The 16,718-nt window shown below is 40.3% G+C and overlaps 1 protein-coding gene across 1 annotated transcript in view; it reads right to left on the bottom strand.

The window, feature by feature from the left end:
* Nucleotides 1-16,426, bottom strand: part of TAFA1 (TAFA chemokine like family member 1) — a 228,561-nt gene extending 212,135 nt beyond the window's left edge. Inside the window, exons 1-2 of the mRNA XM_054838181.1 lie at nucleotides 15,596-16,426; nucleotides 13,360-13,480 (exon numbers count right to left, since the gene is read on the bottom strand). Coding sequence (XP_054694156.1) covers nucleotides 13,360-13,477 — 118 coding nt within the window. The 5' untranslated portion in view covers nucleotides 13,478-13,480; nucleotides 15,596-16,426. The remainder of the gene's footprint in view (nucleotides 1-13,359; nucleotides 13,481-15,595) is intronic.
* Between the last annotated feature and the right edge of the window lie 292 nt (nucleotides 16,427-16,718).

Here is a 16,718-nt window from a genome sequence, read left to right on the forward strand (position 1 = left end):
AGCATTTTTTACATTAATTCAGCAATACAGATGGAACCAAGTCCTAGTTTGATTCTCAAGGCCTAACAAGAGCCTCTAGATACTCTCAGCAAGCCAGGCAGCGGACATCAGCTGACGTTCAGTCACCTTTACGTTGCAAGAGAGAAGGATCCTGTGGAAGAGGATCCCTTCCCAGGACTCCCCAAGTCCAGCCAGGTAGCCCTGATAGGAGCTGGGACACAGGATTCCTGCTGTACCTCTACAACAGCATGAAATCTTACCAAGAAACATGACAATAGTGGTAAATAGCTACATAACCTCTGATCTTCTGTGTTGCTAAACCAGAGATAAATAACAGAGAAGACCTTTCTCCAGCTTGGATGTCTTCTAGGTTCCACTGGGCAAGAAGCAAACCTTCTGCATTTGGCTCAAAACTCAATAGCAGCAGCCAAAAAAAGGGCCATTAGTGGGGAAGGACATGTAGGACCCCAACAGCATCCTGGCCTAACCAAGTCCCCTTGGCTGGGCCAAACAAGACATTGTTCACAGGTGATTTTCTATCTTGGAGCCCCCAGAGCACAGTCCTCTTTTGGGAATGATCTTCTAGTTCTTTCCCCAGATCAATCTGTGCCTTTAGAAGCAATCAGGAGATTATTTTTTTTTTTCCAATGGTAGCAAGTGAAAGAGTCTATATTTTTCCCCGATTAGAAAAATTGGCATGATTTATCTTGCCACAAGATTTTATGCTGCTGTAGCTGGCCTGCAAGCATATTGAGATAACAGTGTTCAGTTAACAAGATTTGCAAGTCAGACACGTTATAAAAGATATGCTTTGAGTTATGCAGAATCAGTGTTACACTGCCAGTGAAAGATTGGAACACAGAATTCTGGTGGGAAGCATAGCCTTCAAGTGCAAAACACTCTTAAAGCAGAAGCTTTTTTGTCCAAAGGCCAACCTTCTCATCCCTTAAAGGAAGCAATTAAGTAAAAAGCAGGAAGTTCCACATTTGAAGTAAACTGCCTGTCTGCGTGTGCTGAGCCTGTGGTTCAGCTGAGAGCACGGACACAGGGGAAAAAATTCACTACAACGGTACAACTTGTTTGTCAATTGAGTAACAGTAAGTGAACGTGAAGGCTCTTTACACCTCACAGCTGGGGCAGTCTGATAGATTATAGCTTAACCACCATGAAAGTTTAAGCCAGCGTGAAGTTGGCTTACACTAAAGCACTTGATTTCATGAAAAGAGGGAGCTAAGAGCCTCCATGATCCATCACCCAGCTCACCGCAATGCTTGTACTCGCATGCCAAGCCATGCCAAGGACGGAGCACTGGGGATGGGATGCCTGCTCTGGGTACCAGCTGGGAGGACAGTGTCTGGCAGCCACCAGCCTCACTTAGAGAGGCTATGTGAGGAACAGAATAACAAAACCTCACTTATTCGCATCTCAGCTGCCTTAAATATGCTCATGATGGAGATCGCTCAGTTTCCTTAGATTGCTCTGTTCCACTGCTGGACACTGTGTACAGACTGCACAGGGGAATCGACTGTCCCTGGTTGGGCATAAAGAGAAAGAAAACCAAACAGCACGGCAGGTATTGATTGCGTGTCCTGTAAAACTATGCTTTCTTGATAGCAAATATTGATGGTCTGAGATCTGTGTGTGTGCTATCAGAATATGGAATAATCCTTCCTGATAAAGGCATATTTGAATTTTGTTCATATCTTTGCTTGGCTCCTATGTGAAATCCGGACATTAAAGCACTTCTTTAAAAGCAGACAGGACACAGCTTACAGTGGGACCTCTGAAACTTTAGGTACTAATTCATACAATGCACATGTATTATACAGAGGAAATTATTTTGCTGTAGTTACATTTAAAAGCAGGTTTGCATTTTAAACTCTGTATGAATTTCCCCAAACAGACTTTGATTCATAGATTCTGTCAGAACCAAGGGATAATCCCTTCTCACCTCTAAAAAGTGCACAGCCCCTCCGATGCAGGGAGCAGCATATTAAAGACCTACAATCCGCATCAGAAGGACTTCAGGATGAATGTAATACTGCTTTGTAGTTTGTTTATCTCTAGATACTATACTTTGATAGAAAACAAAAGAGAACATAAGCAAATAATTCAATTTACACAAGAACAGGGTTTGCGGGGGGGACACGTACATAGCCCGAACCTCAGAGGGGTATGACTGGTACAAAAGAACTGCTTGATACCACACTGCTCGTAGAAAGCACATCATCACAAAACACCGTGCAGCAACAGGCAGCTCAAAGCCAATTCAAATACCATCTAAAAAGTCAAGGAACTGTTTTACTACAGGAAAGCATCAAATGAGTCACACTGAAAGCAGAAATCCCTTTCCCTTTAATTTGCACCTATTTTTATCACCAGCATTTGTTCCAGTTTTCTGAACTGGTCCTGCTCAGTCAAGAGTTTTCTTTCCAGAGCCTGCATCAGCCGGTCTGACCAACATGGTTATGTCTGTGGTAGCATCATGACCTCAACAAGGCATCTTGACTACACTACAACATTAAAATAACAAGAAACTTTGGGAGTATAAAGGATGAAGGTCTGGTTCCAGTACAAATACACAAAATCAAAGCATGAGGGCAGAGAGGGGAAACAAAAAAATAACCTAGAAACCACTATGATAGTATATTGCCTTACATACAGTCTGCTGCAGAGACAGGCACAAAGTACATGCGAAATTTTTCCCATTGAAAAATTCTGATCAGAGAATTTTTCCTATGGGTGAAATAGGTTATAAACTATGTTTCCCCCAGTTTTTGTTAGAAAACACTTAAAATACGGTGCCAATATCAGAAAGCGGAAAGTATATTTCAGCATTTCACATCTTTTCATCAAATAGCTCCATTTTGATTCTTTCCAAATAGCAATGTTTGAAACTATTTGGCAGAAGTGTGGGTAGTGTTCTAATTGGGATGAAATCAAGTGGCATTTTGTTGCTCAAACACCACATCAAGGTGCATTGACTTTAAGAGGAGGAATTTCAGAGAGCCTTTTCTAGAAGTGAGAGCCATAAGAGCTTACATAAGGAAAGATTTAAAAGAAAATAAAAGAAACTGATTTAAAAGGAGACAGATTTAGAAATAGAATAAGCAGTAGGGAAAAAAAGATTGAAGTGGAGTGAAAAACCTAGAGAAGACAGCAGGTAATCTGGGTACATTGTAGTCCTTTCACTAAACTACAGCCTTTTTGTCTGGTGCTCTCCAAAGGGTGGTTTGGGAGGGATGGAAATACAATGTACAGATGCGCACAGGATGCTCATTGTCCACAGCCTGCTCCCAGTCAGGACATCTCAAATTTCCCTTCCCACAACTGTCTCTCAGCTCTTCCCCACACCATCCTTCAAGTGGGGAACTCGTCAGAGCCCGCGCTTATGTTTTAGGACTCAAAAGAGTCCAACCAGGCTCATAAAGAAACTGGAATAACAATCACAAGCATGAGAAATACCTAATAACTGCTGTCAACTCGTTCAATTCACTGTGTTATCAACAGTAGGAGATCAGCATTAAACAATTACCAATTCTGTCCTCGGGGAAAAGGGAAATGCAAAACATTTCCAACCAAGACACTGAGGAAGATACATTCCACCTCGACATGATTCGGTTATGTATCCTGCCTGGCAGCCCTTCTGACTCCCAGCGTGCTGCAACGAAACCACACTACACGTGCTGGAACACCACCAATGGTCTTCTCTACTTTTGCCTACCTATGAGCCCCATCCCTCTCCTCTGCTCTGGGGGCAGATGGGGTTTAACAGGCAGAGGGAAGGTCCTGCCATTGAGTAGCTCTGGGAAAGCCAGGAGCTCCCATGGACACTTCTACCCTTAGCAGGGGTCATTGTGCCTTACCCTAACGTCTTAAGAGTTCAGCAAGAAAAAAAAATTGGCAAGGAAGGGGACAGAAGAGCATCGCCTTGCTCTGAGGCATTGAGTAATCTCATTTAGGGGCTGCTATCACCAGTGTTTTGGTCTCATTAATTTTCTCTTCCAAAGTTAGCATTCAGACTCTCACTAGCTTTTGTCTATTGCTGTCATCAAGGCATTTGCATGCACTAATCCATGACAAATGGTTTCATTTGATGCACATCTGATTTCCTTGCCTGCCAACTAGAAAGAGATAATAGAAATACCAAGAGAAACTAAATTAGAACTAAAGGAGTCATCTATTTGTTGGAGAAACTCAAAACAAGGTTAAGATAAACACCACCCAGGCAGCTGCCTTAATAGAGAAAGCACTGAGGTTTCAGCCATGGAAAGGCAGTTTCTAATTACCTGGGGGGAAAAAAAAGCACTCCATTTTAAAGTCTGACCAAAATATGATATTACTACAGAAATAATTATACTACAGATGTGGGAGCTGGCTCAGACATAATCATTCTCTGTCAGATCCTGCCCTGGCACACTGAAACCAATTACAAACTCAAAAACCTCTGATATCTTCAGCTTATCTCTTGAGTTTTTGTTGTAACACACAACAGTGAGTTCTGGCTGACTGACCACCCGGATTTGAAAACATCCCATGCAAATAACCTTCATGAGAAAAAGGCCTTCATGAGTTAATGACATTCACAGCAAACACTGTTAATGTAGCCCTGGTAGCTTATGGATTTAAACAAGATTTTTAGATAAGGGAAATACCTTTTATTAAAACAGCAGAGAAGGTTGATTTTGGAGGAAAAGGAAACTTCTGGAGACACTAGACCTCCTTTAAGTTCAGTGCTGCTGCAAACCAAAACAAGAGCTGGTACTAGCTAGAAGGACACACAAGACCTTCCTTGTGTTTGCATTGGTATTGAATTTGAAGTCTGTGAGGTCTTGATTTCTTTTAGGAAAAAGGCACCCACTGGCATATCCAAATATATGCTTCTAGGGAGGATTTATTCATTTATCAGGATGACAACTTGTTCTAGGTAGTTGCTGGGATGAAATTACCTGCATAAGGTTTCTACTTCCCCCCCCCAACAAGGAATATCAAGGCAGAAACAAGGAATGAATAAAGATATCAAACTACTATTTTTTTTTTTTAAATTACAATTTCAGCTTAGGAAAACTAATTCTTCAAAAAAAGCCCAAAACCACCACGTTAAGTCCTCAGAATTCTCCACTCAGAACTGACTTTAACATTAAAACATGAAATAGGCTGGTGTTCAAAAGTTTCTGAACTGTAAAATTAACTGATTTTGAAACACGTAATAGAAAATATAGAAATCACTATATCATAGAAATACAATAACTATATAGTGTATTAATATAATTATTATAGAAAATATTGCTATAGTCATATTTTAGTGTATTTTGCAATACCTTCCTTCTCCAAAGCACCTTTAGGCATATCTGAAATGAAGTTAAGTTTTTCTCTGAAATGCATTTTTCAAAATGCATTGTTCTGAACACTATCTTACTGTTAGTTTCAATGTTACTTGATCTCATTTCTGCTTAGTTTTAGGTTTTATTTAAATTCAGAATGATTCAGAACGTGAACATTTACTTCTTAATAGGTTTGTATAGGCAAATATATATAACAGATACTTTTCCACTCTTGAATCTGCTCAAAGTCACAACTGTGTTATTGATGATTGCTGGGCAGCACGTAGGGAAAAAGGTGCTAAACAATAAGTTCCCTTCATTTATTCGTGTTCTTTTAACAAATAAACATATAAATCAATGAAACTGATTTTCCAAATAAACTATCCTTGCTTGCTCCCAACCACTTAATTAAACACAATTAACTCTAGTTTGTTTGGGCAACCAATTAGTGTCATGATCAAATATAAATAGACTCCACAAGAAAAGATTATAATTAATAAATCCTTAACAATACAGTAAAATTACACTGAAGCTTTGCTTGCCAGAAATATTTAATGGCATTTTTGAAGAGCATTAATGAGGACACTAAAAAAAGATAATAAAGTTTTATCAGAGCATGTGCAGTTAAGTTCCTGAGGCTCTTGCCTGCACACAGGCTGATCTGTGGAGCCTGTTGACATTATTTACAACATAGGAAATCACAATTCCAAGTACCCCACTTACCAATAAAGTGACATTTCCGTTCATAGGAGTTTTCTGATCAAGTTCTCCATCAATATAACTTTCACTTGCACGCAAGTTAACTGCAGAAGTGATTTTTGCTCATTGTGTTTAGAGGATTCACAATGAAGGCTCTCAATTCAGATTTGTCATCTGCAGAAAACCAAATTAATCCAACAGGAGTTTTGAATCCTGCATGAGGATGGATTAAATGCACATTTTGATCTGAACCAGCAGCTCTCCTAATGATCAAGAGACAAGGATCACCATTTAAGCTCCTTTTTAATTGCCTATTCATTTAGTGAAAGGTAAGGTGCATGATATATAAATAAAACCTCACAGCTCATAGAAGAAATATTTATGTACAGTTTTAAACAGCGCCCGGCACATGTGACTGTCAGTGGGAGCTGCTAGTGTAGAGCAGACTATTCCCAGATTACTTGTAGCTCAAACACAAGGCATGACAATGAGAGCACCCTGGTAGAAGGAATTTCAGCCACCTCTGCTAACAGATTGTCCATCTTGACTTGGTGATTCTCAAGGAATCACTTTCACATCATCCAAAAAACTAGTAAGGTTCTCCATTTCTGCCATCAATTCAGTTCCCAAGCAAAGCTCTTCTCTCAAAGTAAAATAAGGATTACAATGGAATACTATGACACAATTATTGATTATCATATGATTGCAACAGTGATCCTGCACCTGCTGTCACTGAAGTGACCGTTCAAGAAGGTTCTTCACCAACTGCGAAGGGAAAAGGGAAAACTGTTGTTCTGAAAGGAATACAGAAGGCAAGAAAGAGATGTCAGATAACAATCTTCTAAATAGAGCATAGAAATATGAGTCACAGATACATACATGGGGCTTTAACTTCATTCAGCTTAATTTACACCCCCCATTCCCCATTGTGCATCATTGACTGAGTCTCATAAATTTAGAGTCCAACTGTGCTGCAGTCTTCATGGTCCCTGCCTAGAGCACAATGAAAAGAAATCTCCAACACCGCTGCCATGCAAAAAAAATAAGATAAGCTGGAGAGAACTGTTCTGTACAGAGCATCTGAAAATAGCAAAAATGCTGAATCCCATCAGGAAAATAAATCTTGCTCACAGCAAAGGTTGATTTCACAGCAGTGAAAAGAAAACATTCAAAAGGAAACACAAAGATTATAGGCAGGGTAGGATAAAACAATATGAAACTTAATGGGAGAAAACACATCTATCTTATGAGGAAATGCACTTGGATATTGCCTTTTAAAATATAAATGAGCCTTGGACTAAAGGAGGCTAATCATTAAAGGCAGGTTTCTGATGTTATCAGCAGAAATACTTCAGCGCAGAGCAACGTAGTTTGCCTTTGGGGTTTATATTTGTAGGTGCCAAATTTTCCTTGGGACTTAACCACCATAGTATGAATTCTCGCAGTCTTTAATACCGTGACAGTAAGCTACAAATAGCGCAGTGCGCTGAAAGGTCCCTTCATGACTCACCAAGGCCCCAAGGCTGCACTTGGAGATGGAGGCTCAGCACACAGCTGTGGGAGGAGAAGATGCCTGCCTGGGCCAGCGCAGCAAGAGGCTCTTTGTGGTCCCTGTTTCCCCAGAGCAGCTCCTGCCGCGCAGAGAGGAACGTGCTTTGCGCCTGCCTGTGTGGCTGCCTGCAGAGAGGCCTGAGGGAGAGCTGAAGTGGCATGGGATGGGGACAGGAGCATGGCCAGGAGGAAGGACGGAGCAGGGGGGACCAAAGCAGAGCACAGATACTGTGAGTGCAAACTACACATGCAGGAGGCACATCCTTTCTCTCAGAACAGCACTGTTAGCACCTTGCCATTGTTCCTTTGCACAAGGTGTGTTGTGAGGGCGATCGTAGGGAACGCAGCCATGCTTCCAGCAGCTCCTGTGGAGCTACGCTGGGCACAGCGGTCTGCTCGGTGCCCCACCACACAACTTGGCCATGCTGTTCTTCACAGTCCATTGAGCTGCAACACCTGCTCCCCCCCAGGTTGCTTCGTCTCCCTGGATCAGAAGTAACAAGGCGTCACATTCAGCAGCGTGACTGGTGACAGCTTTCCTCCACCTGCAACTGAGCTGTGAGCCTTGCAGCTACGCGCCCTTCTCCAGTGAAGAGAGAGGTGTCCTCTTCCCTTTGACCCTCTACTGAGTGGCTCCTTGGCAATGCTTACCTACACTTCCCCCTTTCCTGAGAAACAGGAGCCCATTAAAGTAACAGCTTACAGACCCCAGAAAAAAAGCCATAGCTAACTCTCCACCTGCAAACACACCCTATAGCCATGTTGTTTCTCTTTTGGAAGTTTGATTTTTCAGAAAAAAGTGCAATACTTCTAATAAAGCCTGCTGCTGTAAACAACGGCATCACGTGAGCACAGTACGCAATTCATCGCTGTCACGCTGCTAGTAATTCTGCCTCATCCTTAAGTGTTGATTTCATTACATCGGTTCTCTGCCTACACAAAATACATTTGTCCACATACATCCAAATATATTTTGTGTGTGACTAGGAACAAAGTACCTCCAACCTGGATTTCCTTACTTAGCAGTTGGTAGTTTCACACGTTCAAGAACAGACTGTGAAGGCCAGAAGTATGTAACAGAAAGGTATCACAAGAGAGATGATTTCCAGTGAGTGACTGGAATAGCTCCTTGTGAGAAGGTTTTTCTGATCACGAGCAAACTGGGATATATACGGTGCCCCTTGTGCATTTACTGGTGTGAATGGTATCTGAATCAGGCCTGAAAGCTTATAAATTTGTTTGTTTTTGTTAACACAGCAAGAAACACCATTTGTCAGCTTTCGTATCCATGATCTACTGCATACTGGCTAAATTGTTGCATGGCAATTTGGACGTTGTGTACTGAAGGCAACAGTTGGCCTTCACACAGTATGATTAATGGAATACAATTCTTGCTAATCACAGAAACTGTATACATTTATATCTTGATTACTTAGTCCTACACTTGCTTCTATCAATATCAAGAGCAAAAACCCTGTTGAATTCATCTTCCAAATCTCAGTTGCTCTGCAAAATAAAGACACATTTTATTTACGCTTTCCTGAGGAATTAGATTCAGACCAACATTCTTCCCAGTCAGTTTTGAACTGAATTGCCACATACACAGGGCATATGAAAATAGCAGACCTTTTGAAATGTGAAAATATGCGGTTTCCCCCAAGGCTATAAAAATCAGTTGGAAGGCCAAGATCAGAACTAAGAAATTTTTTGCTCACAGCCACAGACTCAAGTTTCTGCAAAATGCTGTCTACTGAGAAACACACTCAGAGCATCCTCAGGTTGATATTGCTTGTTAGTTTGTGCAGAATTTCTTCAAGGCTGATTTTCCTCCTTGTAATATGAGGTATAGAGAGTCACTTCCTAAGATGATCTTTAATGGGTACATCATTAACTACTGTCACAATAAAAGGTACTTCATGTTTAGTAGACATATGATTCCAGCCTTGATTCAGTCCATGATTTCTTCCTCTGAACAGGCCTATTTTTAATCAACATATTTGCAAATGTCAGCATTGCCACAGTAGGTACACGTTTCTGCTGGTGTCTGCCTCACATTTTTACAGCGTATGCAAGGCTAACCTAGCATCCTTGATGTTTAGCTAATTATTTTGCACAAACTTACAGGTGAATTTAATGCACTTTCCTGTATTTTTAAGCCACACATGGCCAGAGTTATCCACTATGATTCATACCAGCTCATGGTCCTCACCAGGAGCAAAACATCCCTCCCTTATGGAACAAAGCCAGAAAATTTTCTAAGAATTGTATGACTGAGGGGGAGTGTTTTGCTTTTTAAACTTGAACCCTTTGCTTTGCTAATATCTTGCTGTCTTGCCAAATGCCAGGTCTAATTCCCACCTCTGGGTGGGGTCAATCCCGTCACTCAGATGATCAACAGACTATCACAGGAACTCTGCAAATCACAACCTGCCCACTCTAATCCTCAGGCCAATTCAACAGCTCTACAACCATGTGTATCTCAGAGCCGAAAACGGCCATTGTGGAATTCTCATTATCGCTTTTTCTTATTAAATCATACAGAAATGACATGCTTGAAAAAAATGGAGATTTGTTTCCACAAAGTTATTTCCTGTGAATGCTTTCATACGTCCTTTGCCTAACATAATTTTCATGAAAATGAAATATAGTCATAAAAAAACCTGTGGAAAGTTGTATGCATTACCCAAGGAGAATTATACCGCAATGGTCTTCAACTAGCTTATCCCAAAGGTCTCCTCCAGATCCCAGTGACAAAGCCTGAAAACGTACCCTGCCCTCCTCACCTATCAGAGTGAAAAGGAACAGCCACCAATCCTTAAGAGTACTTAACAGTAGCATTCCAACTTTCCATTGTGTTAATGAGAGAAGAGAGAATTCATGAACAGGTACAAATAACATAGCAACACCCATCTTACATTCAAGCAATATTTACTACGCCTGTACTATCTGTGCCCGCCTGCCAACGTTTCAGAGAAAGTAGAGCTACAGTCAGTTACAAATACTGTCACGTAAAGTGGTTTATCGCATTTGTTTTCAGGTTCCTACCTTCTGCTCCATCTAACTGAACAAAGAAGTCCTGAATTATAAAACTGAAAAATTATACTCCACTGAAAGGAAGCTTTAAAGTTTTGTGATTGCACATACTCTGTAGAAACCTATTTCAACCCGTTCAGACACTTGCTTAAGAACCTTTCAGAAAAAAAAGAACAAGCTCAGAAATCTGATGATAAACGAACCTTTTCATATATTGCCCTTGGTTTCCAGCATTTTAGAACCGAGTTACCCGCAGTAACACAGATGGGTATATTCACTGCGCTAATCCACTGACTTCAGTTCAAGTTTATTATGCTAAATACACTCCATGAGGATTTTATCTTTTACCTGCACCTTCCTGTGCTCAGTGAGACTCTTCTGTTCATCAAGTATGAGAAGCACAAGATGGGGTGGAACCTGCTATTTTAATTATCTTGTACCAAGTAGCCCCACGATGGAGTTGAGCAGCTCAAAATCTCTTATTTTAGAGCATCTCATTATCTATGGAAGATCACGAACTGAAGGAAAAGGTATGCTGAGCATGCTATTGATTACGGCTATATTTGCCATGATTCAATAAGTTGAAATTTCATATACCAAATATTAAATTACTGAAATTATGCACTGGCTCATCCACATCCATTTTTTATTCACTTTTATTTGGCTGAACATTTTAATCTTACTTACACAGTGACTAACTAAAAGTAAATGACGCATTCCTAATATTATAAATATGAAAAATAGGGTGTGCTGAGGGACTGCAGTTGAATACATTAAAATCACTCAGTTTGCTAGTTAACATATTTCCATCCCTTTTATGTACAACCTTTCACATTCGGTTGGCAGACTGCAAATTCACGGCCTTATTAAAAACACTGTCTTGATTTTCTGTTGTGACAGCAGAAATTGTCCAAAATCTCTAATAGTTTCCCTAAAGGACACTCACTAGCTGGTACTTCCCAGGTGCGGCACAATCTGAATCCGAGGTGAACATCATGTCAAATTCCACCCATCTGTCAATGTAGTGGATTATTTCTTGAGAGACTGAAATTGGCTGCCTGGGATCAGAACACCATCAATCTTATTCACGTAGGGTGCGGAGAAGCTGCCTGAGAAAGGCTCGCAGGAGGGAAAGCTTGGCTGTTTCTAGGTAGGTGATGAGGCAGCTGTAAAACCTTCACTCTATCTGTATCACATCTCTGAGTGAAAGATTTTGTCATTTTTCACATCTCCCTAACACTTGGTATGCACTCAGTGTCTTGCTGTTCCTGCTTCATAAAAAAGGTGATTTTTCAAGCTTAGGCAAATGTTGCAGAGCTCAGAATCTGCCCAGCTCTCATTTTTTCTCATAATGTCACTTGTTTCAACTGATTTTACAAAACGAGATTACGTTTTCCTTCTACCTTTCTGTTTAGCTGGGCTGTTTTTCCCTATTTCCTTCACTGGGGGAGAGACTCAAATAACCAGCAGCATTATTTACAATTGCATTGTAAAAAATATTTTGTTCATGTCTCTGCAAGTCCCAAATAAGAATCTCACCACTCAAACTTCAAACACTCTCAAACTTCTAGTGCCAGCTAGTAGACATAACACCATTAGTTAATCTGATATTTTAACATAGCTACCGAGAGCTGGTCTATTCCTTCGTACTATGCATATTTTATTACAAGACAGTGCCAATACCTATGACTTCTGGACAACAAAAGTAGTTGGGAAAACTTTGAGTCATTGAGGCTGCTAAAGACCTGCAGTTCAAGACCATCCATCTCTGAAGGTATGCCATTAGATCAAAAAACCCAAAACATTAAAGTATTAGTTGCCACATTGTTAAATGATTCATCGCTGCGAGTTAACTTTTTCCAACTTTCATTTCTAAAGCTCTTAAAACATCTCCCACCTTTCCTTGGATCCAAATTTTTTAAGCGACATTCTTGGCCCATCTAGTTTTAACCAGATGATAATACCGTGCTGGAATATGCCAACTCCTCAATCTTTAATACGGCACATTTTCTTCAAAGCACAATTAACAATTGAAAAAAGTTACATGATCCATTTCTATTAATAAAACCACAATAAAACTACTAATGTGCAGTCTCTGTGGATCACAACAGTCAAAGTGAGATACATTCTCCACTGCTAACCTGTGGGATTTATTCTGACTTCACAGGCATTTAACTCCATTGAAAGACAGTCCCAAATTCTCCTCTGGGCTGTACTTTTGCAACCCCATCAGTTTTCAGAGGTAAATTTGAGAACCTTAGAAAAACTGTGTCTCTCATTTATGCTAAAGCAACCACCCAACCTCCAAGTAAACACTAGCGACTATGAGTGAGATTTGGTGTCAGTATTTTAAGTAAAACCCGTGTCCAGTTTCGGTCAAACTGCAAAGTTATCCAAATCTGTGCTGAATTATACACCCACTCCAGAACTGCATGAATTGGGGAGAAGGGGAAAATAGAAATAAGGACAGAGAAAGAGAGAAACTAAACAGTTATTCAAAATGGGATTCCTGTGTTGGGAAGTTGTCAGAAGACGATGTTAAAAGATGAATATTCCAACATCAGATTGGCAAAGCAAAACACGTTAGACCGATCAAAAAAAAAAAGATGCTGTGCAATATAGAGGCAAGCAACTCATAAAAGTTAAATGATAAAAAGGATTTTATGATTATTCAGTCATTTATCAAGACAGACATAAGCATGGGCAGAAAGCCTGCGATCTTATGGCATCCCGCAGCTGATCTCAGTCCTACCTGGTCTGTGCAGGTGATGCTGCTGGAAAGTGTGATGGAGGGACCCCTGACAGAGCAGCATTGCACAGGCACTTATCCACAAATACAGGACCCAGGACATTGCAGAGACCACTGCCATTCTCTAAACAAAATATTAGACAGACATTATTATTCATTGCCTTACAGCACACAGAATAGTCAGCTTCCATTACAATAGTATTTGGTTTTTAATTTATTTTTTTTTTTTAACTCCTTTTGCTAAGTGTCTTTTGTCTCTGGGTTACTATTCCCCCACTGCAGGATGCAGCTGTCATACAACAAAGGTCATGTCCAAGAAGGACAGTTGAGGTAACAAGATGTCAACACAGGAGCCTGGATAACTTTAATAATTCAGTGGTAAAAATGAAGCTAATGAACTGAGGACTAAAAAAACAAAACCAATCTAAATAGAAGGCTAGAAAATATTCCCACACTGGTCCATAGCTGTATTTATAAGGGAGTTATAAAAATAATAATAAAAAAATCACATGGCCAGCTAAAAAAACCATGATGTCCAGATAGTATCAAAACTACTTTAAACACATTACAGATAGGCATACAACATCATCAGATATCTGAGATGCATTTCAAAAATAATCCAGCCCTAAGAATGGAAGGCTAATACTGACCCAGAAGATAACACTTTGGTTTTGATTTTTGCAAGCATTAATTTTTAATCATGATGCTGTCTGCTAAACAAAATAATTGTTTCTCAGAATTGTGTTCTAATCCCCAGATGAAGTCAGCTTCCTTTTGTTCGACCCGTGCACGTAAAGAGACTGGACTATGGCCAGACTTAATTTCATACATACTCTATAGAAGATTTGATATTTTCACAAGGCAGATTGTGTCAAAATCTAAGGTATTCCCATTGCAAAATGAAAGAGCAATTTCTTTGTCTCCCAGTGCTGGCATACTTGGCCATCCAACATAGACAATTGTGATTTTTCGTACTTGTATTCATTGTTGTACTAACTGACTAAATCTGCCTCTGACTTTTTAACTTCAACAGCTCTTTCTCAATTCCTGCAAGGACTGGGAGGTTTACAAGGCTCAGCTATGCTACGTATCGTCCAGTTCCCTTAACAACACCTTCTGCTGCATTTTGTATTGCCAAATTAATCAAACTTCAGGCACTCTCCTTATTCAGCCAATGACGCGATGCCATTTTCTATCTAATAATCCAATCAGCTGAACATCATTTTCACAGAGCAAGAAAGACTTTGAAAGATTAAATCTCTCACATAGAAAAATCACATCCTTAAACAAAAATTAAAAAATAAAGAGTCTGTATGTGATATATCAGGGGGATCACTACAGAAGGAATATTAACAATATTAAAATAGTGAAATAGATGCATATATTTTATTACCTCTGTAATTTTATATTTTTTTGCCCCTGATTTTAAAGCAGCAGACAGTCTTTGGGAAGCTTTAAGTCTAATTGGCTGAAAAGAACCACATAAACTGACAAATATAATTAACAGAAATTATCAAAACATTTTTATCAGCATGAGGCTCTTGCTTTCTCTGTATAGAGTGTTTGATACATGCTTAGCATACAATTAATTTCATTTCTGACTGTTTACTTTGCAGTATACAGTGTACTTTTTCTCCTCTCTTTTTAGACCTATTTATCTTGCAAAATAGATTCAATCCCCTCAGCTCAGGGAGCTCCCAGTAGACTTCCCGTGTCTTCAGGAATTAATGCCTTCTTGTCGTATTTGGTGCTCCCATGCTTTTTATACAACAAGGTAAGAGGGAAAGGTGACTCTCACATAGGGATATTTCAGGTATTCAGGTTATTTAAACTGCACTTTTAAAATCCTAGCCAAACAGCAAAGCAAAGACAAACTTCTACAGACTGCTAAATTCTCCTCTGTCTTTCCTCGGGCATCACATTCTTAACCACATGGACAGCAGACTGACTTAACCCACTCAAGCAGAGAGCTAATAATAAAGCCTTTTTTTTTTTCCCTCCTCTTTTTTATTAAAAACCCTTTCTCAAACTACACTATTTCAAACTACTTTTGCTCGAAATTCATTATTTCTTACAAACATTTCTTCATGCACTTGTCTGTCAGCAAACTGCTGTCACATACACACTTTTACACATAGATCATCTTAGTAGGAAACCCAGCAGTGAGTATTCCTCCACTTATTATCTGATGAGTTGCAGATCTGCTTTCTGAATCTTAAATCCTAAAGAAGCTCCTTACCTGAGTAATCCAACCAAGAGCAGAGCACTCTATTAGTGTTCATTGGAAAGATCTAACACTTTTTTAAATCCATCTGTATCACAATAAGGGATTTTGAATAGCTTCCCAATAATCTTCTTTATCAGGATTAAAAGAAGAAGAAAAAAAAAAAAACAAATCTTTTCGTTACAAATCCTGTTCCCAGAGTAAAGACATCGGAGCACTCAGACTCTGCCGTCAGAAAAGTGGCCAAGGTTTGAGGGGTGGAAACCTTCTCATTTTCACCTTTAAATCATCTCCTAGCATCACCTTCTGCTTGATGAGACCTTTGAAGTGATCTTGAGATAATTTGCAGCTTCCAGGATACTTAAGGACGAGGAGCAGTTTATGTTTAACGACAGAGCAGCCTCACTCCAGCGCGGGCAGTGCAGAGTAAGGCAGCTGTACGTACACTGCTATACGATGCTGTAAGTACCGTAGCCTATTTCAATACATCCCTGCTCGGGAAAGTATCACATGCCTTAAAGCGACACAGCCCTCGGTTGCAAGCCCCAGCAGGCACTCCGCTAGTCACCGAGGCTTAGCAACTGGAGCTGCATTTAAATACCGGCACTCGGACTTTGCACAGAGCAGAAGAGCAGCTGGTTTCATCTGTGAGGAGCAGGTACGAATGGGCAGAGGAGGGTGGAAGAGTGCTGGTGGAAAGGCAAAGCCGTTGGAGACGCAAAGGACTAAGTACCCAGCGAGCAATGTGGGAGACGCGTTAATTCTGCCGGCAGAGGCTTTATTCCCCAGGCGGTGTTCTTGCACTTATTTGCAAGAGGCAAATGAGACTTAAGGGAGTCTCTTCCATTTCACAGGAGAGCGGCACATGCTTGTGAACGGGGAGGGGTGGTGCAGGAAAAGTGTAACAAAACACAGGGGAGAGACAGGGGAGGGCAGGAGGCTCCTACACGCTCCCATGGGCTTTCCAACACCTTGTCACAACTCTGAGTGAAATCTTTCCTTCCAACTCCATTTCCAATGCATCTCGGCAGACAACGGAGAAGAAAGCTCTGATTTAATCCTCCTAAATGCTAAAGCTCAGATATGCCAGATTATTTATTACAGTTACTTATTTATTGTCCACATCTTAAGTGGCCAT

This window comes from Grus americana, chromosome 11 (genome assembly GCF_028858705.1).
Source record: "Grus americana isolate bGruAme1 chromosome 11, bGruAme1.mat, whole genome shotgun sequence".
Classification (NCBI taxonomy): domain Eukaryota; kingdom Metazoa; phylum Chordata; class Aves; order Gruiformes; family Gruidae; genus Grus; species Grus americana.